Genomic DNA, 27,324 nt, shown 5'->3' on the forward strand with positions numbered 1-27,324 from the left:
AATTCTAAAATAATAGAAGTGGTCTTAATAATATATATATATATATATAAATAAATAAATGTAGATATTATTTTCTGTGGAAATCTCAGGACTAAAAAATACTCATCCTGTCAAACAAACGCTATTTTTCATTATTTTTCAACTGAGAAAAAGACTGACATGGTATTAAAGCTATTGTTATCCAATCTTTGCAATCCAGAATTAAAATGCACATAAGTAGAATAGATCAAGGGAATCAAAATGATCCCTGGGGCCCAACAAGCTGTTTCCGGCCTCGATAATTCTAAAACCCTGTGTTCGGTCATGCTTCTAGTGTTCTGACAACATGAAACTGGTGGATATTCTCAAAAAATATCCAATTTTGCAGATGCAAATACTTTTGGATGAAATATACCTTTATTTCAGTTAGTTAAAGGTGTAATGTGGGGATATTCGTGTCCATACCTTTGTGTCAACGTCACTGTCAGAGTCACTGTCTGAGGAAGAAGACAACACTTCCTTTGACTTAGGCATTCTGAAAAGGACAACACAATTTAAATGAAAAACCAAACCACAATTGTGAAAAGCATAAATTGCACTAATACATTCAGGACTATACTGCTTGAAAATAATCCTGGAATAAAAATATTCATAATCTAGGTGCAAGCAAATAACAATTTCATCATGGTTGCATCCTCGTGCTTTGCAATGATGTTTTCTAAGTCTATAAAAAATACATTTATTTTCCGAAGAAGCAATGCTTGCATTTTCGCATGTTGTGTTTTGCAGGTATTAAATTAGTGGAAGAGAACCTGATTCAAGGGCGTCAGTCGTTTACAACTATTATAAGAACAAACAAGGCCGAACATATGAACGCGCAGCAAAATGGCCATTTGCCAATAGTTTCCTTTCAATGAAAGATTATGTTATTGCAACATGTCGGCTGATATTATAGTCGTGCCCGAAAATTATACGAAGCTGCAAGTATCAAAATACTTACGTGATGTTGCAAGATAAATGTAGGGTAAACTGAGTTTAAAAAAACACACAGGCTCAATTCGATGCGCGCGATCGTTCTGCGAAACCTGTGCTGCTGAGCGCGCGCTTGCAAGCTGTACCAGGAAGCGCCCTTGAAGAACTGAATTGTGGGAAGTGTAGTTTTGATTACCCATTTCCAGCGCTATACTGCCATCCAAAGCCAAAGTGCAGTAACTACACATTTGGTAAAAAGTTGAGATAACCCGATAACCCTTTCGGAGTCGGACCCTGCGTCCATTACAATGGACATCACATGTCAACCCCCCCCTCCCCTTTTTCTTTTCTTTTCTTTTCTTTTCTTTTCTTTTCTTTTCTTTTCTTTTCTTTTCTTTTCTTTTCTTTTCTTTTCTTTTTTACTTCTGGAGCATTTCACCCACCTAGTTTAAAGCCTGCAGTCCATGAGATTGGACGTTTGTCATCCAATCAAATGGCAGTAAAGCTGCATGTAGTAATTATATAAAAAAATAAAAAAAGAGAAGAGAAGAGATACATTGAAGAGAAGCATGTAAGCACTTCACTCCAAACACAGAAGCAAGCAACATTTTCTATGGTTTTATTAATTTTTTTTTTATATGTTTGCCAGTATTTCATAGTTTGTATGTAAAATAGAAAGATTGAACTTATTAATTAAAGTTAAAAATCGATTGTAGAATTGCAAGTTTTAAATCAGGATTTTTTTCAAATGTGTCTGTCCATTAGAATGTACACTGGGTTCAAAAGCATGTTACTGAAATCACACTCCAGTAACTGAAGTCCAGTAATGGACCTTCCTTCGGATGAGACGTAAAACCGAGGTCCTGACTCTCTGTGGTCATTAAAAATCCCAACAATCCTTTCGGATGTTTTTCGAAAGAGTAGGGGTGTAACCCCGGCATCCTGGCCAAATTTGCCCAGTGGCCTCTGTCCATCATGGCCTCCTAATCATCCCCATACTGATTGGCTTCGTCTCCTCTCCACCAGTAAGCTGGTGTGTGGTGGGCGTTCTGGCGCAATATGGCTGCCGTCGCATCATCCAAGTGGATGCTGCACATTGGTGGTGGTTGAGGAGATTCCCCCCTTCTATGTAAAGCGCTTTGAGTGCCGAGAAAAGCGCTATATAAATGTAATGAATTATTATTATTATTAATGCTGATTGAAATTTCTTATATAAAAAATCTATATCACAGTACCGATACATTTTTGAAACTTTTTCATATGCAAAATATATAGTTCTTGAAGTGCTTGAACATATAGCTGATGGAAATATCTCAGATGTTGACTTTATGTGGAGTGATGAGGAAGATGGAGATGTAAGAAAAATATCCATTTTTAAAACTTTATAAAGTCAAATGACTAGCTTCCGGCCAAACGAACATATGGATTTGACTTAAATCTAAAGCGTAACTTGAATATGAATATTTTTCTTACACAAACGCATCGCTTCGCTTCAGAAGGCCTTTATTTATCCCCCAGAGCCACATGCATGGAGCAGAAACAACCATTCACTGCCATTATAAAGCTTGGAAGCCAGGACATTTTTTAATATAACTCCGATTGTATTCGTCCCAAAGAAGAATGTCATTCTTATTGTCATTCTACATATTATATTATTATAATATAATATTATCGTTATTAGTACTTATTCAGAAAATTATAATAATATTTAGCAGTAATGTATCAATATAGATATTACAGTACAATACCGTATAATTAATTACAGCAAAAGCAGACCAAATTACGAAATACAGTAAAAATACAGTAGTACTATTTGGTAGTTTACAGTACTGATCTTGTGTACTGTAAAGTGAATTACAGAAATCGAAATACAGTAACTTGCTGGCAACCATGCTGCCAGTAATGTACTGTAAAAATACAAGAAAATCGTTAACAGAGAAATTGTTTCAAAGATGCACACAGGAAATTACTCTAACGTGAATGCATTGATTGATTCCTACGTTTATTTCATTATGAATAAACAAATGTGCGATCTATAAAGCAAAAACCTTACAATTAAAGTTTAAATGTTGTAATGTTCAAGTTTTTGATCTAAAAAAAAGAAAGATGCACAAAGAAAATGACTCTAACATGACCATATTGATTGATTCTAAGATATTTAGTTTGTTACAAACAATGTGCAATCTGTAAAACAAAAACCTCAAAATTAAAGTTGAAATGGTATACTGTTGAAAAGTTTTTGACCTTGAGAAAAAGCTTTAAGTATATACCAACAATTTTTATGTTTATTATTTAATTTTATGTTGGTACATTTTTGTGATGTACACCTGTTTTGACCTGACGTCCATTGAAATGGACAAAAAAAAATTACAATTAAAGCCAAACATTTTTTTTTTTTTTTTTTGGTCTCATTTATGAAGCCTCATGAGCTGGGAAAATGTACTTTTATATTTTTCAGAAACTTTAAACATAATTCAGGTCTGAAGGGGTTAAGGCTTGAAATTGGCTTTGTGAAATCTTTTCTGTCTTGTGACAAAGTCTTCAGAGAACCGAGAGTGTGTAAACCTAGGATAAACAGAGACTAATATTAGCGTAGACGCCATTCTTCTTATGATGTAACGAGTACATCAGGTGTTATGGGAAATGTTCCCGGTTCCGGCTGACCTAGTTTATGCAGCCTAACATTGAATTATAGAAGTTGATAATGTGTTGTGTATGCCAGGTTAAAGAGATTTATTTTTAGTCTAGATTTAAACTGACAAGAGTGTGTCTGCTTCCCGGACAATGTTACGAAGACTGTTCCAAAGTTTTGGTGCTAAATAGGAATAGGATCTACCGCCTGCCGTCGATTTTGGTACTCTAGGTATTATCAACTGGCCATAATTTTGAGATCGCAATAGACATGAAGGACTATAATGTGTTAGGAGCTTACTCAAGTACTGGGGAGCTAAACCATTTAGTGCTTTGTAAGTAATCAGCAATATTTTAAAATGTATATGATGTTTAACAGGGAGCCAATGCAGTGTTGACAGAACGGGGCTAATATGGTCATGGTTCTGGTAAGAACTCTAGCTGCTGTGTTTTGGACCAGCTGTAGTTTGTTTATTATGCGTGCAGGGCAACCACCCATAATTGTATTACAAGCCTTGATGTCATGAACACATGAATTAACTGTTCTTCATTTGTCATTAAGAGCATATGTTGTAATTTAGATATATATTTTAAGATGGAAGAATGCGGTTTTACAGATACTAGAAACGTGACTTTCAAATGAAAGATTGGTATCAAAGAGCACACCCAGGTTCCTAACCAACGATGAAGACTTGACAGAATATCCATCAAGTGTTAGACAGTATTCTAGGTTATTACGTGCGGAGGTTTTTGGTCCAATAATTAGAATCTCTGTTTTTTCAGAATTAAGTAGTAGGAAATTACTAGTCATCCAGGTTTTTATATCAGCCATGCATTCTGTTAATTTTGTGAAGTGGTAAGGGCAAGAAGAAATATACAGCTGAGTATCATCAGCATAACAGTGAAAACTAATGCCATGCTTCCTAATGATATCTCCCAAGGGTAGCATGTACAGAGTGAACAGCAACAGTCCAAGTACTGAGCCTTGATCGATATATGACATCTCTTCGTTTACTACTACAAACTGATAACGGTCAGATAAGTAAGATTTAAACTATGCCAATGCAATTCCACTAATGCCAACCAAGGGGCAACATTCTGATCTGAAAAATGAAGCCTACCCGGAAGTGCGAAAAACTGCAATACATCGAAAATCCGCTAGGGGAAGGTCCCAAAAGGGAGCAAATGTCTATAGCCCCCATGTTAAAATGTCCGTTTTCACAGCATAAAATCATGTTTTTACAGGTTGGTCCCATGGACTTTTATTGGATTTTTCGATAGGTTCCGAGTGCCTGACAACGGCGAGGGTAGTGAATTTTTTTCTAACTCGTTAGTTTAGATAGTATTTAGATATAAAATGTATGACAATAAGGGCGTGGTTAACTTTGATTGACAGCTTGATTGACAGCTGAAAGGCAGAATGACAACATAAGAAGCGCCATTTTTTAATACAGTTGACATATAATACTACTGTTTCTGTATCATGAAATGTAGTTTTAAGAGTTTTTCAGGCGAGAATGTAGTTGTTTAAAGCTCAAATCTGTGGTTTATTTATAAAGATTTATGAAAATTGTATCCAGTTGTGAGATCCAGCGATGACCGGGCGCTCGGCGCGATGTACCCCGCCTGGAGCAGCCTTTCATCGGCTAGACGTTTTGAGGTTTGCCGCTGACTCTGGCGTCTCTGTAGTGGTTAAACATGAGATATAATTCGTCTTGTCTATATCTAACGGGCGATTTTTGGTCTCGTGGGCAATCGTTTTGGCTGAGGGGAAGTTTCATAACTTTATAAGCTATATTTAACTTGTACCGTTGTATGGTTAGACTAGATCGAGCGCATGACTTTTTATGTTTGACTGAATTGTTTGCTTTATTTGTATAGCTTATTGTAACTTTACCTTTTACTTATACTTTTATAATAGCTAATATTGATAAAACTGAAATTTAACAAAAAGAGACTGGGTTGAGTTTTGTCATTTTAAATTTTAATACAACGAAGATGATCTGTAATGTTGTTTACTGCAACATCTGTTGTTTAGTACAAATGCACATATTGCCTGGACCATATTAAAATGTTTAATATTTTTATATTATATTAAAACGAAAAGAGGCAGGTTTGTGTTTTATATTTCGTTTTGTTATAAATAGGCAAACGTTATGTGCAGTGAATATAATCAATACGCGTTGCCTGAACCACATTTGTGTGGCTATAATGTTTAAGATTTCTTTAAATGAAAACGAAAAGAGTTAGTATGGTGTTTTATAACATATTTCGTTGCCTAAAATATACACAGAGATAACCGGAGTAGCAGAGCGAGCTGAGTGACGCGCGCTGCGTCAGAAGGTGGGCGGGGTTAGGGTTTCCCAAGATTTTCCAAGATGGCGCCGCCCATACCCCCCATAAACGGCTTCAAACCCGTTCTTCAGAAAGTCTATGGGTGACGTCACAGACGCTTTGTCCATATTTTTTACAGTCTATGATGCCAACATAATTTTCAAGTCTATTTAAAAGAATGTTGTGGTCAATAGTATCAAATGCAGCACTACGGTCGAGTAACACTAATAGAGAGATACAACCACGATCGGATGATACGAGCAAATCATTTGTGACTCTAATGAGAGCAGTCTCAGTACTATGGTGCAGTCTAAATCCTGACTGTAAATCCTCACAGATACCATTTCTTTCTAGAAAGGAACATAGTTGTGAGAATACTGCCTTTTCTAGTATCTTTGACAGAAAAGGTAGATTCAATTGATATGATGCTCATGCATTATGTGTGTTAGGGCTGTGCACACTTCTCCAGCACCACCCTGGTGGTTCCCATCTCCACTGACTTCACCACGACCACCTGATCCTCCATGGTGTGGTCCTTCACCCCGCAGTCCAGGCCTGCCACTGCTACACGGCCCAGGCACACCATTGCTCCACCATCCAGACCCACCATTGCTAGACCATCCAGGCAGATTCCACCTGCAGATGGAATCAGGCACACTCAGTTGAGAGTGGGTTGAGACTCCGGTAGCAGAGCAGGGATGATTGTGTTAAAAGCAGAGGTGAAATCCACAAATAGGATCCTAGCATAGGTTCCTGGTGAATCCAGGTGTTGGAGGATGAAATGGAGGGCCATGTTAACTGCGTTGTCTGCAGATCTGTTGGCTCTGTAAGCAAACTGTCCAAGAGAGGGTCTGTGGTGGATTTGAGGTAGGACATCACCAGGCGCTCAAAGGACTTCATTACCACAGATGTCAGAGTGACCGGTCTGTAGTCATTAAGACCTGTTATCCTGGTTTTGATGGTTTCAGTGATGATGGTGGAGGTCTTAAAGCAGGGTGGTTAAAGCCTCTGTGTATTCATCCAGATTGTTGGTAGCAGTTCTGAATACATCTCAGTCAGTACAGTCCAAGCATGCCTGAAGTTCCTCAACAGCCTCTCTGGTCCACTGCTTTGATGTCTTCACAAGCGGTTTGGGGAGTTTTAATTTCTGTCTGCATGCAGGGATCAAATGGACCATGACGTGATCAGACCGTCCTAATGCAGCTCGTGGCACAGCGTGATAAGCTCTACTTACTGTAGTATAACAGTGATCCACAATGTTTTCCTCTCTGGTCGGGCATTTAATAGATTGTTTGTATCAAGCACAACTATAGTTCAACTATGTGCGCTCCACACACAATATCTGATCCACAAGTATGCGCTGTGCCTCCTGCGCTGTGGAATGTAAACACAGATCAGTATGAATGAAGCGAACTCACGCGGTGAGTAGAGGGCTTGCAGTTTATAGAAAATTATTCAAGATCAGGAGAACAATACTGCTGAATCACTGTCACATCATTGCACCATCTACTATTTGCGTAGAAACCAATTCCTCCACCCTTTGTCTTGCCTGAAAGTTCCGGATGGCGATCTTCTGCTCTGAAGAGTTGGAATCCTGACAGCTGTAGCGCAGAGTCTGGTATAAGTTCAGACAGCCTCGTTTCGGTGAAGCACAAGATGGAGGATGAAGAAAATTCTCTGATTTTCCCTACTAGTTCCTTGTTTTCATTAGTCTTTGTGTACTAAAGGCCTCATGTTTGCCATGTAAGTTAACTATGTTCCAGAATTATGGTTTCTAGTTCATGTTTATTTTGTGTTTCATGCTTTGGATTAACTCATGGTTTATGCTTCATGTAGTTGTTTTTTTGTTTTTGGAAGTTTTGAGTGGATGAATGATGAGCGCGAGACGCCGAAATGGATGCCAATAAGATTCTGAATGGAAAGTTTACTTTTAAAAAGTTGCCAAATGGTTCAATTGACAAGACCAAAGTGATCTGTGTGTTTTGTCGTTGTGAACTGAGCTATCATCGCAGCACGTCCAGTCTGAAACACAACTTGATGGCCAAGCACACACACAGCTGATGCGAATTCTCCACCCCCTCGTCAATATCAGGACCTCGTCAGTATTTCTTTCACCCTTTTATTGATGGACAGTGTAACATTGTGTGAGAGATTATTTGCTCCAAGTGAGAATGTTAGTGTGAAATTGAACACTACAGTATATGCCAATGTGGTTTTCAATAAAAAAACATTTGCACAAAGCAAGCCGATCCACTTTTCCATGTTGATAAGAGCATTAAAATGAGAAAAAATAATGGGACAAAAAGAAATCAAGAGACATTTAGAATAGATAAAAATGTGGGATTAATATTTTAATCGTTTGACAGCACTACTTATTTTAAATTTAAGAATTTTGCAAATGTTAATTCTTTGGTATTTTGTTAATTTGTTAAACATGTAAAACATTTTTTTTTTAAATGTTGTCATTTAACATTTTTGTTAAAAAGTTAATTTGGTAACTCTGTACATGTATGAGACAAATAAGGTTTTTAACACAACAGAATGATGTTGTGAAGCCGTAATCTTCCACTGCTTTTGCTTTGGTATAGTCTAATAACATTTGCTGATTGTGTACAAATGAGCATTAAGAAATATTTTTTCACTTCGTCACCTGCTTCCTGCGCTTCCCCTGCCTTTAAAATTAAACAAATATTTATGAAAAATTATAATAATAAAAAAATTATAAAGCCATTGTGTCAAGCAGGACGAGGCTGAGGGCCGGTGGTGGGATTACTGATGAGCAACGCACTGGTCTCGTATCTCTCACAGAGGAGTGGAAGCATAAAAGGAGCAATGACAGTGAAGGACGAGAGAGGCCAGGCCTGGACTTATGTTAGTTTTATTATATGTGGCAGCAGTCGTCCATGAGATGCAGCTGCCTTTAATTTTGTATTTGTTTATTTATAAAGTCTTTAAATGTTCGCCGGTTCCCACAACAACGAACTGTGTTACAGCCATTAATATACAGATTGCTACATTAGTGGTATGTATATAGAAATTAATGTGACAGATAAAGAAACAAATTAAGTTAAACAGGTGAATGTTTGCTCTGTTGAAGCTGCACAAACAAGTTGCTTAATCCTTAACTTCCTGCAACTTTTAAAAGTGTTATAAACTAAAGAAATTATAGACAAAACATGTTTTCTAATCAGACATAAGAAATAAAACACTTTCTCAGTTGGAGAACCACTCAACAATTTTACACAAAGAAACATTAAGATGCTATCATAATGCTTTTTATTGATTCAAGAGAAATTAATCAAACTTTTAGATTTATTAATAATGACATTACTTTGAGGTTTCTGTTAATGATTGAGCTCCTTTGTTGCTGCAGTGACTCATAACACTCTATAAAGTACATTTATGGATGGAGCCGTCAACACAGACGACCCACAGAAATCCCAGGTCAAAGCTCACATGCTTGTGGTTACTGGGACAGGCAACCATCGAGATCCAGTCTGTGCCAGCGGGGTTGGATCGAGTGACACCAGTTCTGCAAAAATCATTTATTTAATGTAGCATTTGATTTATATTAGAAAGTTAATCACTTTTGTTCATAGTGTTTAATATGACGAAGGTTCTATTTACCTTTGGTATAAGTTCCCTTGAGAGTTGACACCAAAGACACTGCCATCAGTTGCTACTTCAATCATGGACAGAAGTCCAGGAATATTCACAAAGCCAGACCCAGAACAGACATTACTAGACACATCCTGCACGAGACCCAAAGAAACACAAACCAGTCAACCATAATAAAGTCACATGAAATAACTGCGTTTGCTGCTTCCACACCAGTTTCTTTAGTTATGTCAGAAAATCGAACGTGTGTGAGGTCTAGTTTGTTAAAACCTGGTGTATTTAAACTTGAATTCATGCCCTTGTATTTAACATTATGACATCACCTTCAAGATGTAGATTTGGTCAGCGCTGTTCACTCCCCAACAGCTGTACGGGCCACAGCTGAAATACTTCAGATTTCCATTAATTGTAACCCAAGAAATATTGCTGGATGGCCATTTGTTATTAGCATCCATATTTAAGCAGAATATCTCATCATTCACATTGACACCTGAAATGATCTGATCACCTCCAGCATCCACTTGTTTGAGAAGGCCTAACAGTACAATCAACAGGTTGGATGAAAGATTTAAGAATAACAATAAGATAATGTCTTAAATTAATGACCGATTAAGCATGTATTGATTTCTGTAATTTCTCTTTTCACCTGGAAGCTGCACAAAGCGGCCACCCTGCAACTTGAAGACCTTGTCAGCTGTATTCACCCCGAGCAGACCAGCAGGACCAACACTGACGTGCTTTAGAGACGAGCCAACCTTTGTGAAGACATTATGATTTAGGACAAACACTTCATTTTGATCATTCACTCCAACCACAAAACCAGATCCAGCATCTATCTGCTTCAGTGTGCCATTCGTCACTCCACAGTTTAAAGCTGTGAAAACATGGAACAAAATGAGGACAAATAGACACTCACAAAATACATTACATACTGTTATATAAAACACCAGCAAAAAGTGTTTTAAATGGATTAATATATTGATGTTTCCAAATCACATTACAGCTTACCCAGAGTGGGAAGGAACTGGCAGCTGAAGAGTAGCAGGACACTCTGAAAAACCTTCATTGCTCTGTTCATAACCATAAATCATTTATATAAGTTAGTTCAATATGAGTAAAAATAAAACATAAGGAACACTAAATTAACATGAATTAAATGAAGAAAACTTTCTCTTGACAGACCAGAATTAAGCAGTCAGTGTGGATTCTTCTCTTCAATGATACATACAGGTACTTGGCATTTGCATCCAATGTTGACATGCTATTGAGGGGTCATTTAAATAGCCGAAATATGTTGCCTGATTAGACTGGGGGCTGATATGTTGCCTGATTATGCCGTTTGTTTCTATAGCTACATATTGCTGTCACCTGCACCTAGTTTAGTTCCTTTGTTTGCCCAGTGTATTTATACCCCCAGCTTAGTTCAATCTCTTGTAGGTTCTTGTTTGGACATGTAAACCTGGCTCAATTGGCCCAATGGAGGCATCCGGTCAGCGGGTGAAGGTTTTTGTGTGTTACTGTCTTTCCTCGTGGCAAAGTATTTTGATTAAATGAAATACATTTTCTCATATGCATTAACTTGTTATTTCATCTGACTCCATAAATGAAAAGGTTTTAATGATATATGTTCATCATTAAATGTGAGCGAATGTTTGACTATTCTTTTTAACTCTTTCCTGAAAATAATGTCACAGTCTGTTAGAATAAAAATCAAATGTTTACAATTTATTATGTCAGGTAAATGTATAATGCCAATTTCATAATCAGTTCAAAGATAATAGATACAAAACATCAAATGCTCTGGAATAAAGAGAGAAGATGCGAACCTTGACACTAGAAAATGCATGAATCGCTCTGAGCCTTTTGCTGCATTTCATTATATAGACAGAAACTTTTTTCACATGGAAACATCTGCTAACAATGGCAATTTGCCTTCAGAGTTTACACCTTTTGGGAACAGAATGCCATTTGCCTGGAAGACACAGCCTCTTGTGTACAAGTTATCCCTAAAACTCTTAATAACTTTTTACCTTTTGGTTTACTACTTTGGGAATGAGACATTTGTACCAGTCGCACTGAGACATTTCAAATGATAACAAACATGTATAATACTGTATGATAATTATTCACATCAAACCATATCGATTTTTGGGTGAATTGCAGGTGACCTCAGCATGAAAGAGAGAGAGTGGGGGAAGTGGGAAAGACATGTAGATTAAGATGATTCTGAGGTGAGACTTGCGTCTCGAATGGTGATGCTACCTTCACGAGAGTGAGTTCAAATGTTAATTTCCTTTGTTCTCTCAGAGAGTAGCCCTCTCTTCCAGTTCTTCCAGTTTTTCCAGTCTTACAGCTATCACCCTTCACCATTTGTTAGGGAGGCAGAAGAGGAAAAGGACGTCTGCCCCGTGCCAGCCACGGACCCCCAAGCCAGAGCACACTCCCGCTATGGAGCCAGAGCCAGCCACCATGTCCATTCCGGAGCCTGAGCCAGTTACCATTTCCGTCCCCTAGAGCCTACCGCCAGATCCATCCGGGAGTCAGTGCTTGTGGCCCAGTCCATCCCAGAGCCAGGAACGGATTACTGTCTGATTGATTTGTAGTCTGCAGATCCATGTCTCACCCTTTTCTTCACCCTCGAAATCTCTCCTTCTCTGCCGGTCCTGTCCGACTATATGGACTATCTGCTTCCGCCCAGAGTCCTTCCTCCTCCAGTGGTCAAGCTCTCCAGCTCTCTGGCTCCACCTCAGGCTTCTCCACTAAGTCCACAAAGGTTTTCGCGGCTGCAACACAAAATGAAAAAAGTACACTGATGCTAAGTGCACTCTAAAAAAAGAGGGTTCTTTAAAGGTTCTTTACACGTAGTAACAGTTCTATTTAGAACTGTATCGTCCTGAAGAAGCCTTTATATGATGAAATTAATGGTTCTTTGTGTTCGAGTTTAGGGTTCTTTATTCCCGCCTTTTTGTTTTTCAAATCTGTAACTGTCAGTCACCTCATTACTGATGTTCTGGAGCTCAGCTAGAACTAAACAGACTGTCAACATACTCTCAACAGGTAAATGATTTCTTTCTTAAAATGTCTATAAATTATAGCTTTAAAGGTCCTGTTTTTCCTGTGTTTTTGAAGCTTTGATTGTGTTTATAGTGTGCAATATAACATGTGTTCATGTTTCGCGTGTAAAAAAACACAGTATTTTTCACACAATTTACTTATCTGTATACCGCTGTTTTCACTGTCCTAAAAACGGGCTGATGACTTCCTTGTTCTATGAAGTCCCTCCTTCAGAAATACGTAACGAGTTCTGATTTTGCCAGCGGTTCCTGTGTTGTGATTCGACAGCAGTCTCACACGCTGCAAACGCGGCGCTCATGTTACAGCACACCGTTGCTCTCCGCTCGCCACTAGGTCGCGACCAGAGCCCAGATATCATTCTACCCCTAGCCACTCACGCGAAAGCGTGGGCAGAGCTCCCCGGGGTTTCAGACTGGGTGCTGAACATTATAGAAAGAGGCTATTCGCTACAGTTCGGTCGACGCCCGCAACGCAAAGCGGCGAATCGATACTACGGTAAAAAAGGAAGTAGCACACCTACTTCGAGCCGAAATAGCGAAGTTACTGAGCAAAGGGGCTATAGAACCCTTATCACAAGCTCAGAGTGAAGGGGGCATGTACAGCAGATATTTTCTGGTACCCAAAAAAGACGGGGGTCTCAGACCCATTCTAGATCTAAGACGACTAAACAAAGCACTTCTGAAACGACGATTCAGAATGCTCACGACCAAGAAAATCCTCTCGCAAATTTGCCAAGGGGACTGGTTCATGTCGATAGATCTGAAGGACGCTTATTTTCAAATCCAAATAGCGTCACGTCACAGGCGATTTTTGAAATTCGCCTTCCAGGGTCAGGCATATCAGTACACAGTCCTGCCATTTGGCCTATCCCTGGCACCTCGCGTATTCACGATGTGCATGGATGCAGCGCTCGCACCCCTCAGGCTCCGAGGCATACGAGTGCTGAATTATTTGGACGATTGGCTGGTTCTAGCTCGATCACAGTCGGAGCTCATAGAACACAGGACCATATTACTCGATCACCTCGAGAATTTAGGTCTCACAGTCAATTGGGCGAAGAGTTCGCTGTCTCCCAGTCAGAAAATATCTTTTCTGGGCACAGATCTGGACTCGCTGTCTATGACAGCACAGCTGTCGCCGCAGCGCAGACTAAGTATTCAGCGCATGACAGAGATTTTTCGCCACGACGCTTTAGTCCCACTCAAAAAGTTTCAAAGGATGCTGGGTCTCATGGCTTCAGCATCCTCGGTGCTTCAGCTGGGTCTGCTTCGCATGCGCCCGCTGCAGTATTGGTTGAAAGCGTGCGCGCCGCGCAGAGCTTGGACCTCCGGTCTCGCGCACCTCAAGGTCGATCAGAAATGCGTCGCAGCTCTGAAACCTTGGACAGTGACCGACTGGTACCGGTCAGGTGTAAGCCTGGGGACTTCCGCGAGTGTGAAGGTGGTGTCTACGGACGCCTCAACCTCGGGATGGGGAGCGCTGCTCGAGGGCAGACCGTTATTCGGCCAGTGGTCGGAACGGGAGAAGCTTCTGCATATAAACTGCCTGGAAATGATGGCAGTCGACAACGCGCTGAGGCGCTTTTGTCCCCAGATAAAAAGACGCCACGTCTTGGTCCGTTCGGACAACATGTCAGTGGTGGCTTATATAAATCACCAAGGAGGTATCAGATCCAGAATCCTTCACAGGCTGACGGAACGCCTCCTGGTCTGGGCTCAGCACAATCTGCGCTCGCTCAGGGCAGCGCATGTGCCCGGCCATCTGAATGTGGGACCAGACAGACTGTCCAGAAACAATCTTCCGGCAGGAGAATGGTCTTTACATCCACAGACAGTCAAACTGCTATGGAGGACATTTGGCAGAGCGGAAATAGACCTATTTGCGTCTCAAGAGAACGCTCATTGTCAGGAATTCTTCTCCAAGAGCAGGGATGCGCTGGCTCACGTCTGGCCCCGCTGCCCGCTCTATGCGTTTCCCCCTGTCACGCTCCTACCCCAGGTGCTAGAGCGAATCAGGGAGAGCGGATGCCCAGTGCTACTCGTCGCCCCATTTTGGACAAACCAAGTCTGGTTTCCAGTCCTGATGCAGCTGACGAGTACCGCCCCGTGGCCGATACCGGTGAGGAGGGATCTCCTCTCGCAGGCAAACGGCTCGATCTGGCATCCTCGCCCGGAGCTTTGGTCCCTACATGTGTGGGCCATCAACGGGTACCCGTTAACCTCCCAGCGGGAGTGTTAAACACGATCACACAGGCTAGAGCTCCATCTACGAGGCAGCTCTATTCCTCAAAATGGTCTGTGTTCACTAGCTGGTGTACAGCGAGTGGCACTTCACCCTCACGCTGTGGGGTGCCGGAGGTTCTCTCCTTTTTACAAGAGCTTCTGGATAAGGGCAGAACCCCATCCACGCTCAAAGTTTATGTGGCGGCCATAGCAGCGTTCGCTGAACCACCGCTTGGCCAGTCATTAGGAAGGAACGATCTGGTCATTCGCTTCCTTAGATGAGCTAAGAGGCTGAACCCTCCCAGACCGCCCTCAGTTCCCGTTTGGGACCTTTCCACGGTTCTGGAAGCCATGAAAGGTGCCCCATTCGAGCCAATACAGTCAATAGACCTGAAACTCTTGTCTTTCAAAACAGTGTTTCTTCTGGCTCTCGCTTCAGTGAAGCGCATAGGGGATTTGCAAGCGCTCTCAGTGAGCGCGACGTGTATGGAGTTTGGGCCTGTTTTCAGACAGACGGAGCAGCTCTTTGTTTTGTTCAGCGGACGCTCTAAGGGACTAGCTGCGTCAAAACAGAGTCTATCCAGATGGATAGTTGATGCTATAGCGCTAGCTTACACATCCAAGGGCCTGCAATGCCCGATAGGTGTCAAAGCGCACTCCACAAGAGGCATGGCCTCTTCGTGGGCTTGGTCCAGTGGGATTGCCTTGCAAGATATCTGTATGGCGGCAGGCTGGGCCTCCCCGTCTACATTTATAAGGTTTTATAACCTCGAGGTTCCCGCCTTACAGGCTGGGTTGCTCTCGGTTTAATTTTTCAGTATTACCCGCCCGATGCTATCGGCTCAGGATGCTGAAAACTGCTAGAGCGTCGATCACGGATCGTCCGTTTACTTCTGTGGGCAGTGCATTAGTCCCCCATATTTATCAGTCCAGGCCGAGTTCGCCCTGGCTGTGTGGAACACTTGATGTAATATGCTCTTATCAGAGCTCTATATTACAGGAATGATGCTATTCTAGACCCTCTTCCCGGATTCTCTGTGAGTCCCTTGTGATTAGGCACTGTATGAGCCCCGGGCACCTGCCCTTGGGACTTTAGTGTTATGTCTCAAGCACGCACGGCGTTTTGCACTGTGTTCCCCTAGCGTAAGATACTTACGCAAGTACGAGAGAACCTCTCGTAAGAGAACGTACTCGGTTACTAACGTAACCTCGGTTCTCTCTAGAAGAGGGAACGAGTACTTGCGTCTCTTGCCGTGCATGCGTCACGTTCTGATTCGCTTCAGCGATGAAAAAACTGACCAAACCAGCCTCTATTTATAGCCCTAGCCCCACCCGCTTTCGGCGGGACATGACGTAATGGGCGCGAAGCACCCTCATTGGTTCTAACGTCATGAGGGGCCTCTATTGATAGGCTGGTGCAGTTGCCGTAGAGCAGCCAATGGGCGCGCGAGCTGTCTCGCCCATGTCTGCATGCTGCTGCAATGCGTTTTACATTATTGCAAAATTAAGGATAATTTTTGGCTTCAATATCTCGAGGAAAAGAGGTTTTCCCCTAGCGTAAGATACTTACGCAAGTACTCGTTCCCTCTCCTAGAGAGAACCCAGGTTACGTTAGTAACCGAGTACATTTTAACTTCAGCAGCTGAAGTTGGCTGTTGCGATTACATATAATTTTTTGAACTTTATACACGTTTGTCTTATACACACAAAATAGCATCGAACTAACTGGCTATAAACAAACAGCGTTGGCATTGGTTTACGTTCTTGATCAAATCGAAAAATTACGTCATAAAATATACATGGAAAATACATTTACAAAATTAGTACATAATTACAAATTCAGGTCCAAAATGTTTGTACGCGTTTGTACGTGTAAGTGGCTACTGAAGCCAGCGCTGGCATTTGTTTACGTCCTTGATAAAACTAAAACATTACGTCTGAAATTATACATGCAAACATTATTAAGTCTTACTTACAGGTTGTGGCCCAACAACTGCTGCCTCTGGTTTTAAAGTTGGAACTGCTTCATGTTTTAGTAACAGTTTCTTGTTGAATCCGGCATTGAATTCGTGGAGATTCTGGAAGCTGTCTTCCGTAAAATGCGCAGCACATGAGCTATTACGATTGAAATTTTCAGGAACATAATCAAACATAAATTTTAGCCATTGTTGACGAACTACAGCGTCCGTATGAAGCCCGAACACAGAAGACCTGGCAGCTGGGTGAATATAACACACTTTCGACGGCATGGCTACTACAGCTCTCCACTATAACTCTTCCTCTTCGTCAAAGCCGCAGAATTATGGCCATGCCCCCTTTTTTGCATGGGTTAGTTACGTATAAAACCCGGGAAGTATCTCGTTGTAGTCCCATTCGAGTCGTTTTTGTAGGCATTAAACTTCCTGATTTTTAAAAGACGATATCTCTGCTTACGTTGAACTTTCAGCGCAGCAACTTTGCAGATGCTGTTCATGCATCAACAGCAACATTACACAACATTTAAAATGAAAAAAGTGAAATCACAATGAACCACCCCTTTAAGTCGATCAGGTTTCTTTATTATGCGTGATGATCTTATTATAGGAGAGTCATTTGTTTCTGCAGAATGACCATTGTCCAGGGGAATAGAAGAAGATGAAGAAGACTGCATGCCGGGTGGTGTTACATCTTCAGGTGAGACCAGAACTTCTTCTCCTTTAATGTCAGTCAGTGTTTGGCTCGTTTCTTGCGTCTTAAGAAGACTTCTGCGATTTCTCCGAAGCACCTGCCCAGTCCAGAAGTCATCATTTCAGGGGTTATTTTGCACATTTTTCTTCCATGGGGGCAATCCCGTTCCTTATTTCCATTTCAGAAAGTTGGCAACCCTAGCTGTCACCTCATCTACCCACTCTGCAGCAGTATGTCACCACTCGCTCCACTCGCATACTGGACCAATGCTTCGGTAACATCCCAGACGCATATAAGGCAGTGAGTCGCCCTCCTCTTGGAAGGTCCGATCACAACATCATTCATCTCCCTCCAACATACAGACAGAAAATCAGGCGTGAAAAACCACTCCTGAAAACTGTACGTCAATGGACTGAGGATGGGGAGGAGGAGCTCAGAGATTGTTTTGACTCTACGGATTGGCGCATGTTTTTTGACGCATGCTCTGATCATCATGAATTGACAGACACAATCACAGGCTATATCAAGTTCTGTGAAAAAACTGTAATCACCTCTAAGATAGTTCAGGTGTTTAGTAATAACAAGCCATGGCTCTCAAGGGATCTTAGAACGTGTCTGAATGAGAAAAGGACTGCATTTTTGAGTGTTAATTTGGTAACTCTGTACATGTATGAGACAAATAAGGTTTTTAACACAACAGAATGATGTTGTGAAGCCGTAATCTTCCACTGCTTTTGCTTTGGTATAGTCTAATAACATTTGCTGATTGTGTACAAATGAGCATTAAGAAATATTTTTTCACTTCGTCACCTGCTTCCTGCGCTTCCCCTGCCTTTAAAATTAAACAAATATTTATGAAAAATTATAATAAAAAATTTTTTATAAAGCCATTGTGTCAAGCAGGACGAGGCTGAGGGCCGGTGGTGGGATTACTGATGAGCAATGCACTGGTCTCGTATCTCTCACAGAGGAGTGGAAGCATAAAAGGAGCAATGACAGTGAAGGACGAGAGAGGCCAGGCCTGGACTTATGTTAGTTTTATTATATGTGGCAGCAGTCGTCCATGAGATGCAGCTGCCTTTAATTTTGTATTTGTTTATTTATAAAGTCTTTAAATGTTCGCCGGTTCCCACAACAACGAACTGTGTTACAGCCATTAATATACAGATTGCTACATTAGTGGTATGTATATAGAAATTAATGTGACAGATAAAGAAACAAATTAAGTTAAACAGGTGAATGTTTGCTCTGTTGAAGCTGCACAAACAAGTTGCTTAATCCTTAACTTCCTGCAACTTTTAAAAGTGTTATAAACTAAAGAAATTATAGACAAAACATGTTTTCTAATCAGACATAAGAAATAAAACACTTTCTCAGTTGGAGAACCACTCAACAATTTTACACAAAGAAACATTAAGATGCTATCATAATGCTTTTTATTGATTCAAGAGAAATTAATCAAACTTTTAGATTTATTAATAATGACATTACTTTGAGGTTTCTGTTAATGATTGAGCTCCTTTGTTGCTGCAGTGACTCATAACACTCTATAAAGTACATTTATGGATGGAGCCGTCAACACAGACGACCCACAGAAATCCCAGGTCAAAGCTCACATGCTTGTGGTTACTGGGACAGGCAACCATCGAGATCCAGTCTGTGCCAGCGGGGTTGGATCGAGTGACACCAGTTCTGCAAAAATCATTTATTTAATGTAGCATTTGATTTATATTAGAAAGTTAATCACTTTTGTTCATAGTGTTTAATATGACGAAGGTTCTATTTACCTTTGGTATAAGTTCCCTTGAGAGTTGACACCAAAGACACTGCCATCAGTTGCTACTTCAATCATGGACAGAAGTCCAGGAATATTCACAAAGCCAGACCCAGAACAGACATTACTAGACACATCCTGCACGAGACCCAAAGAAACACAAACCAGTCAACCATAATAAAGTCACATGAAATAACTGCGTTTGCTGCTTCCACACCAGTTTCTTTAGTTATGTCAGAAAATCGAACGTGTGTGAGGTCTAGTTTGTTAAAACCTGGTGTATTTAAACTTGAATTCATGCCCTTGTATTTAACATTATGACATCACCTTCAAGATGTAGATTTGGTCAGCGCTGTTCACTCCCCAACAGCTGTACGGGCCACAGCTGAAATACTTCAGATTTCCATTAATTGTAACCCAAGAAATATTGCTGGATGGCCATTTGTTATTAGCATCCATATTTAAGCAGAATATCTCATCATTCACATTGACACCTGAAATGATCTGATCACCTCCAGCATCCACTTGTTTGAGAAGGCCTAACAGTACAATCAACAGGTTGGATGAAAGATTTAAGAATAACAATAAGATAATGTCTTAAATTAATGACCGATTAAGCATGTATTGATTTCTGTAATTTCTCTTTTCACCTGGAAGCTGCACAAAGCGGCCACCCTGCAACTTGAAGACCTTGTCAGCTGTATTCACCCCGAGCAGACCAGCAGGACCAACACTGACGTGCTTTAGAGACGAGCCAACCTTTGTGAAGACATTATGATTTAGGACAAACACTTCATTTTGATCATTCACTCCAACCACAAAACCAGATCCAGCATCTATCTGCTTCAGTGTGCCATTCGTCACTCCACAGTTTAAAGCTGTGAAAACATGGAACAAAATGAGGACAAATAGACACTCACAAAATACATTACATACTGTTATATAAAACACCAGCAAAAAGTGTTTTAAATGGATTAATATATTGATGTTTCCAAATCACATTACAGCTTACCCAGAGTGGGAAGGAACTGGCAGCTGAAGAGTAGCAGGACACTCTGAAAAACCTTCATTGCTCTGTTCATAACCATAAATCATTTATATAAGTTAGTTCAATATGAGTAAAAATAAAACATAAGGAACACTAAATTAACATGAATTAAATGAAGAAAACTTTCTCTTGACAGACCAGAATTAAGCAGTCAGTGTGGATTCTTCTCTTCAATGATACATACAGGTACTTGGCATTTGCATCCAATGTTGACATGCTATTGAGGGGTCATTTAAATAGCCGAAATATGTTGCCTGATTAGACTGGGGGCTGATATGTTGCCTGATTATGCCGTTTGTTTCTATAGCTACATATTGCTGTCACCTGCACCTAGTTTAGTTCCTTTGTTTGCCCAGTGTATTTATACCCCCAGCTTAGTTCAATCTCTTGTAGGTTCTTGTTTGGACATGTAAACCTGGCTCAATTGGCCCAATGGAGGCATCCGGTCAGCGGGTGAAGGTTTTTGTGTGTTACTGTCTTTCCTCGTGGCAAAGTATTTTGATTAAATGAAATACATTTTCTCATATGCATTAACTTGTTATTTCATCTGACTCCATAAATGAAAAGGTTTTAATGATATATGTTCATCATTAAATGTGAGCGAATGTTTGACTATTCTTTTTAACTCTTTCCTGAAAATAATGTCACAGTCTGTTAGAATAAAAATCAAATGTTTACAATTTATTATGTCAGGTAAATGTATAATGCCAATTTCATAATCAGTTCAAAGATAATAGATACAAAACATCAAATGCTCTGGAATAAAGAGAGAAGATGCGAACCTTGACACTAGAAAATGCATGAATCGCTCTGAGCCTTTTGCTGCATTTCATTATATAGACAGAAACTTTTTTCACATGGAAACATCTGCTAACAATGGCAATTTGCCTTCAGAGTTTACACCTTTTGGGAACAGAATGCCATTTGCCTGGAAGACACAGCCTCTTGTGTACAAGTTATCCCTAAAACTCTTAATAACTTTTTACCTTTTGGTTTACTACTTTGGGAATGAGACATTTGTACCAGTCGCACTGAGACATTTCAAATGATAACAAACATGTATAATACTGTATGATAATTATTCACATCAAACCATATCGATTTTTGGGTGAATTGCAGGTGACCTCAGCATGAAAGAGAGAGAGTGGGGGAAGTGGGAAAGACATGTAGATTAAGATGATTCTGAGGTGAGACTTGCGTCTCGAATGGTGATGCTACCTTCACGAGAGTGAGTTCAAATGTTAATTTCCTTTGTTCTCTCAGAGAGTAGCCCTCTCTTCCAGTTCTTCCAGTTTTTCCAGTCTTACAGCTATCACCCTTCACCATTTGTTAGGGAGGCAGAAGAGGAAAAGGACGTCTGCCCCGTGCCAGCCACGGACCCCCAAGCCAGAGCACACTCCCGCTATGGAGCCAGAGCCAGCCACCATGTCCATTCCGGAGCCTGAGCCAGTTACCATTTCCGTCCCCTAGAGCCTACCGCCAGATCCATCCGGGAGTCAGTGCTTGTGGCCCAGTCCATCCCAGAGCCAGGAACGGATTACTGTCTGATTGATTTGTAGTCTGCAGATCCATGTCTCACCCTTTTCTTCACCCTCGAAATCTCTCCTTCTCTGCCGGTCCTGTCCGACTATATGGACTATCTGCTTCCGCCCAGAGTCCTTCCTCCTCCAGTGGTCAAGCTCTCCAGCTCTCTGGCTCCACCTCAGGCTTCTCCACTAAGTCCACAAAGGTTTTCGCGGCTGCAACACAAAATGAAAAAAGTACACTGATGCTAAGTGCACTCTAAAAAAAGAGGGTTCTTTAAAGGTTCTTTACACGTAGTAACAGTTCTATTTAGAACTGTATCGTCCTGAAGAAGCCTTTATATGATGAAATTAATGGTTCTTTGTGTTCGAGTTTAGGGTTCTTTATTCCCGCCTTTTTGTTTTTCAAATCTGTAACTGTCAGTCACCTCATTACTGATGTTCTGGAGCTCAGCTAGAACTAAACAGACTGTCAACATACTCTCAACAGGTAAATGATTTCTTTCTTAAAATGTCTATAAATTATAGCTTTAAAGGTCCTGTTTTTCCTGTGTTTTTGAAGCTTTGATTGTGTTTATAGTGTGCAATATAACATGTGTTCATGTTTCGCGTGTAAAAAAACACAGTATTTTTCACACAATTTACTTATCTGTATACCGCTGTTTTCACTGTCCTAAAAACGGGCTGATGACTTCCTTGTTCTATGAAGTCCCTCCTTCAGAAATACGTAACGAGTTCTGATTTTGCCAGCGGTTCCTGTGTTGTGATTCGACAGCAGTCTCACACGCTGCAAACGCGGCGCTCATGTTACAGCACACCGTTGCTCTCCGCTCGCCACTAGGTCGCGACCAGAGCCCAGATATCATTCTACCCCTAGCCACTCACGCGAAAGCGTGGGCAGAGCTCCCCGGGGTTTCAGACTGGGTGCTGAACATTATAGAAAGAGGCTATTCGCTACAGTTCGGTCGACGCCCGCAACGCAAAGCGGCGAATCGATACTACGGTAAAAAAGGAAGTAGCACACCTACTTCGAGCCGAAATAGCGAAGTTACTGAGCAAAGGGGCTATAGAACCCTTATCACAAGCTCAGAGTGAAGGGGGCATGTACAGCAGATATTTTCTGGTACCCAAAAAAGACGGGGGTCTCAGACCCATTCTAGATCTAAGACGACTAAACAAAGCACTTCTGAAACGACGATTCAGAATGCTCACGACCAAGAAAATCCTCTCGCAAATTTGCCAAGGGGACTGGTTCATGTCGATAGATCTGAAGGACGCTTATTTTCAAATCCAAATAGCGTCACGTCACAGGCGATTTTTGAAATTCGCCTTCCAGGGTCAGGCATATCAGTACACAGTCCTGCCATTTGGCCTATCCCTGGCACCTCGCGTATTCACGATGTGCATGGATGCAGCGCTCGCACCCCTCAGGCTCCGAGGCATACGAGTGCTGAATTATTTGGACGATTGGCTGGTTCTAGCTCGATCACAGTCGGAGCTCATAGAACACAGGACCATATTACTCGATCACCTCGAGAATTTAGGTCTCACAGTCAATTGGGCGAAGAGTTCGCTGTCTCCCAGTCAGAAAATATCTTTTCTGGGCACAGATCTGGACTCGCTGTCTATGACAGCACAGCTGTCGCCGCAGCGCAGACTAAGTATTCAGCGCATGACAGAGATTTTTCGCCACGACGCTTTAGTCCCACTCAAAAAGTTTCAAAGGATGCTGGGTCTCATGGCTTCAGCATCCTCGGTGCTTCAGCTGGGTCTGCTTCGCATGCGCCCGCTGCAGTAGTGGTTGAAAGCGTGCGCGCCGCGCAGAGCTTGGACCTCCGGTCTCGCGCACCTCAAGGTCGATCAGAAATGCGTCGCAGCTCTGAAACCTTGGACAGTGACCGACTGGTACCGGTCAGGTGTAAGCCTGGGGACTTCCTCGAGTGTGAAGGTGGTGTCTACGGACGCCTCAACCTCGGGATGGGGAGCGCTGCTCGAGGGCAGACCGTTATTCGGCCAGTGGTCGGAACGGGAGAAGCTTCTGCATATAAACTGCCTGGAAATGATGGCAGTCGACAACGCGCTGAGGCGCTTTTGTCCCCAGATAAAAAGACGCCACGTCTTGGTCCGTTCGGACAACATGTCAGTGGTGGCTTATATAAATCACCAAGGAGGTATCAGATCCAGAATCCTTCACAGACTGACGGAACGCCTCCTGGTCTGGGCTCAGCACAATCTGCGCTCGCTCAGGGCAGCGCATGTGCCCGGCCATCTGAATGTGGGACCAGACAGACTGTCCAGAAACAATCTTCCGGCAGGAGAATGGTCTTTACATCCACAGACAGTCAAACTGCTATGGAGGACATTTGGCAGAGCGGAAATAGACCTATTTGCGTCTCAAGAGAACGCTCATTGTCAGGAATTCTTCTCCAAGAGCAGGGATGCGCTGGCTCACGTCTGGCCCCGCTGCCCGCTCTATGCGTTTCCCCCTGTCACGCTCCTACCCCAGGTGCTAGAGCGAATCAGGGAGAGCGGATGCCCAGTGCTACTCGTCGCCCCATTTTGGACAAACCAAGTCTGGTTTCCAGTCCTGATGCAGCTGACGAGTACCGCCCCGTGGCCGATACCGGTGAGGAGGGATCTCCTCTCGCAGGCAAACGGCTCGATCTGGCATCCTCGCCCGGAGCTTTGGTCCCTACATGTGTGGGCCATCAACGGGTACCCGTTAACCTCCCAGCGGGAGTGTTAAACACGATCACACAGGCTAGAGCTCCATCTACGAGGCAGCTCTATTCCTCAAAATGGTCTGTGTTCACTAGCTGGTGTACAGCGAGTGGCACTTCACCCTCACGCTGTGGGGTGCCGGAGGTTCTCTCCTTTTTACAAGAGCTTCTGGATAAGGGCAGAACCCCATCCACGCTCAAAGTTTATGTGGCGGCCATAGCAGCGTTCGCTGAACCACCGCTTGGCCAGTCATTAGGAAGGAACGATCTGGTCATTCGCTTCCTTAGATGAGCTAAGAGGCTGAACCCTCCCAGACCGCCCTCAGTTCCCGTTTGGGACCTTTCCACGGTTCTGGAAGCCATGAAAGGTGCCCCATTCGAGCCAATACAGTCAATAGACCTGAAACTCTTGTCTTTCAAAACAGTGTTTCTTCTGGCTCTCGCTTCAGTGAAGCGCATAGGGGATTTGCAAGCGCTCTCAGTGAGCGCGACGTGTATGGAGTTTGGGCCTGTTTTCAGACAGACGGAGCAGCTCTTTGTTTTGTTCAGCGGACGCTCTAAGGGACTAGCTGCGTCAAAACAAAGTCTATCCAGATGGATAGTTGATGCTATAGCGCTAGCTTACACATCCAAGGGCCTGCAATGCCCGATAGGTGTCAAAGCGCACTCCACAAGAGGCATGGCCTCTTCGTGGGCTTGGTCCAGTGGGATTGCCTTGCAAGATATCTGTATGGCGGCAGGCTGGGCCTCCCCGTCTACATTTATAAGGTTTTATAACCTCGAGGTTCCCGCCTTACAGGCTGGGTTGCTCTCGGTTTAATTTTTCAGTATTACCCGCCCGATGCTATCGGCTCAGGATGCTGAAAACTGCTAGAGCGTCGATCACGGATCGTCCGTTTACTTCTGTGGGCAGTGCATTAGTCCCCCATATTTATCAGTCCAGGCCGAGTTCGCCCTGGCTGTGTGGAACACTTGATGTAATATGCTCTTATCAGAGCTCTATATTACAGGAATGATGCTATTCTAGACCCTCTTCCCGGATTCTCTGTGAGTCCCTTGTGATTAGGCACTGTATGAGCCCCGGGCACCTGCCCTTGGGACTTTAGTGTTATGTCTCAAGCACGCACGGCGTTTTGCACTGTGTTCCCCTAGCGTAAGATACTTACGCAAGTACGAGAGAACCTCTCGTAAGAGAACGTACTCGGTTACTAACGTAACCTCGGTTCTCTCTAGAAGAGGGAACGAGTACTTGCGTCTCTTGCCGTGCATGCGTCACGTTCTGATTCGCTTCAGCGATGAAAAAACTGACCAAACCAGCCTCTATTTATAGCCCTAGCCCCACCCGCTTTCGGCGGGACATGACGTAATGGGCGCGAAGCACCCTCATTGGTTCTAACGTCATGAGGGGCCTCTATTGATAGGCTGGTGCAGTTGCCGTAGAGCAGCCAATGGGCGCGCGAGCTGTCTCGCCCATGTCTGCATGCTGCTGCAATGCGTTTTACATTATTGCAAAATTAAGGATAATTTTTGGCTTCAATATCTCGAGGAAAAGAGGTTTTCCCCTAGCGTAAGATACTTACGCAAGTACTCGTTCCCTCTCCTAGAGAGAACCCAGGTTACGTTAGTAACCGAGTACATTTTAACTTCAGCAGCTGAAGTTGGCTGTTGCGATTACATATAATTTTTTGAACTTTATACACGTTTGTCTTATACACACAAAATAGCATCGAACTAACTGGCTATAAACAAACAGCGTTGGCATTGGTTTACGTTCTTGATCAAATCGAAAAATTACGTCATAAAATATACATGGAAAATACATTTACAAAATTAGTACATAATTACAAATTCAGGTCCAAAATGTTTGTACGCGTTTGTACGTGTAAGTGGCTACTGAAGCCAGCGCTGGCATTTGTTTACGTCCTTGATAAAACTAAAACATTACGTCTGAAATTATACATGCAAACATTATTAAGTCTTACTTACAGGTTGTGGCCCAACAACTGCTGCCTCTGGTTTTAAAGTTGGAACTGCTTCATGTTTTAGTAACAGTTTCTTGTTGAATCCGGCATTGAATTCGTGGAGATTCTGGAAGCTGTCTTCCGTAAAATGCGCAGCACATGAGCTATTACGATTGAAATTTTCAGGAACATAATCAAACATAAATTTTAGCCATTGTTGACGAACTACAGCGTCCGTATGAAGCCCGAACACAGAAGACCTGGCAGCTGGGTGAATATAACACACTTTCGACGGCATGGCTACTACAGCTCTCCACTATAACTCTTCCTCTTCGTCAAAGCCGCAGAATTATGGCCATGCCCCCTTTTTTGCATGGGTTAGTTACGTATAAAACCCGGGAAGTATCTCGTTGTAGTCCCATTCGAGTCGTTTTTGTAGGCATTAAACTTCCTGATTTTTAAAAGACGATATCTCTGCTTACGTTGAACTTTCAGCGCAGCAACTTTGCAGATGCTGTTCATGCATCAACAGCAACATTACACAACATTTAAAATGAAAAAAGTGAAATCACAATGAACCACCCCTTTAAGTCGATCAGGTTTCTTTATTATGCGTGATGATCTTATTATAGGAGAGTCATTTGTTTCTGCAGAATGACCATTGTCCAGGGGAATAGAAGAAGATGAAGAAGACTGCATGCCGGGTGGTGTTACATCTTCAGGTGAGACCAGAACTTCTTCTCCTTTAATGTCAGTCAGTGTTTGGCTCGTTTCTTGCGTCTTAAGAAGACTTCTGCGAT

The 27,324-nt window shown here is 42.2% G+C and overlaps 2 protein-coding genes across 2 annotated transcripts; both read right to left on the minus strand.

Moving 5' to 3' along the window:
* Positions 1-8,860: 8,860 nt before the first annotated feature.
* LOC309489854 (fish-egg lectin-like) lies at positions 8,861-10,759 on the minus strand. The gene is made up of 6 exons (XM_082158767.1): positions 10,717-10,759; positions 10,543-10,604; positions 10,181-10,408; positions 9,858-10,069; positions 9,544-9,668; positions 8,861-9,448 (listed from the first exon to the last, which is right to left on the minus strand). The coding sequence occupies exons 2-6, from the start codon at positions 10,598-10,600 to the stop codon at positions 9,304-9,306; spliced, it is 768 nt and encodes a 255-aa protein (XP_082014893.1). The 5' UTR covers positions 10,601-10,604; positions 10,717-10,759; the 3' UTR covers positions 8,861-9,303.
* Positions 10,760-18,423: 7,664 nt separating this feature from the next.
* LOC309488719 (fish-egg lectin-like) lies at positions 18,424-20,501 on the minus strand. The gene is made up of 6 exons (XM_082157050.1): positions 20,459-20,501; positions 20,285-20,346; positions 19,923-20,150; positions 19,600-19,811; positions 19,286-19,410; positions 18,424-19,190 (listed from the first exon to the last, which is right to left on the minus strand). The coding sequence occupies exons 2-6, from the start codon at positions 20,340-20,342 to the stop codon at positions 19,046-19,048; spliced, it is 768 nt and encodes a 255-aa protein (XP_082013176.1). The 5' UTR covers positions 20,343-20,346; positions 20,459-20,501; the 3' UTR covers positions 18,424-19,045.
* Positions 20,502-27,324: the final 6,823 nt, after the last annotated feature.

Source organism: Leuciscus leuciscus (genome assembly GCF_965113295.1).
Source record: "Leuciscus leuciscus genome assembly, chromosome: 24".
In the NCBI taxonomy this organism is placed as follows: domain Eukaryota; kingdom Metazoa; phylum Chordata; class Actinopteri; order Cypriniformes; family Leuciscidae; genus Leuciscus; species Leuciscus leuciscus.

What these genes read in the sequence shown, in the direction of transcription:
- LOC309488719 (XM_082157050.1), bottom strand. Translation starts at nt 20,342, where the DNA reads ATGAAGGTTTTTCAGAGTGTCCTGCTACTCTTCAGCTGCCAGTTCCTT. An exon ending in CCAGTTCCTTCCCACTCTGG is followed by an intron (nt 20,151 to 20,284) that starts GTAAGCTGTAAT and finishes ATGTTTTCACAG; the next exon opens with CTTTAAACTGTGGAGTGACG. An exon ending in CAAGGGAACTTATACCAAAG is followed by an intron (nt 19,191 to 19,285) that starts GTAAATAGAACC and finishes TGATTTTTGCAG; the next exon opens with AACTGGTGTCACTCGATCCA.
- LOC309489854 (XM_082158767.1), bottom strand. Translation starts at nt 10,600, where the DNA reads ATGAAGGTTTTTCAGAGTGTCCTGCTACTCTTCAGCTGCCAGTTCCTT. An exon ending in CCAGTTCCTTCCCACTCTGG is followed by an intron (nt 10,409 to 10,542) that starts GTAAGCTGTAAT and finishes ATGTTTTCACAG; the next exon opens with CTTTAAACTGTGGAGTGACG. An exon ending in CAAGGGAACTTATACCAAAG is followed by an intron (nt 9,449 to 9,543) that starts GTAAATAGAACC and finishes TGATTTTTGCAG; the next exon opens with AACTGGTGTCACTCGATCCA.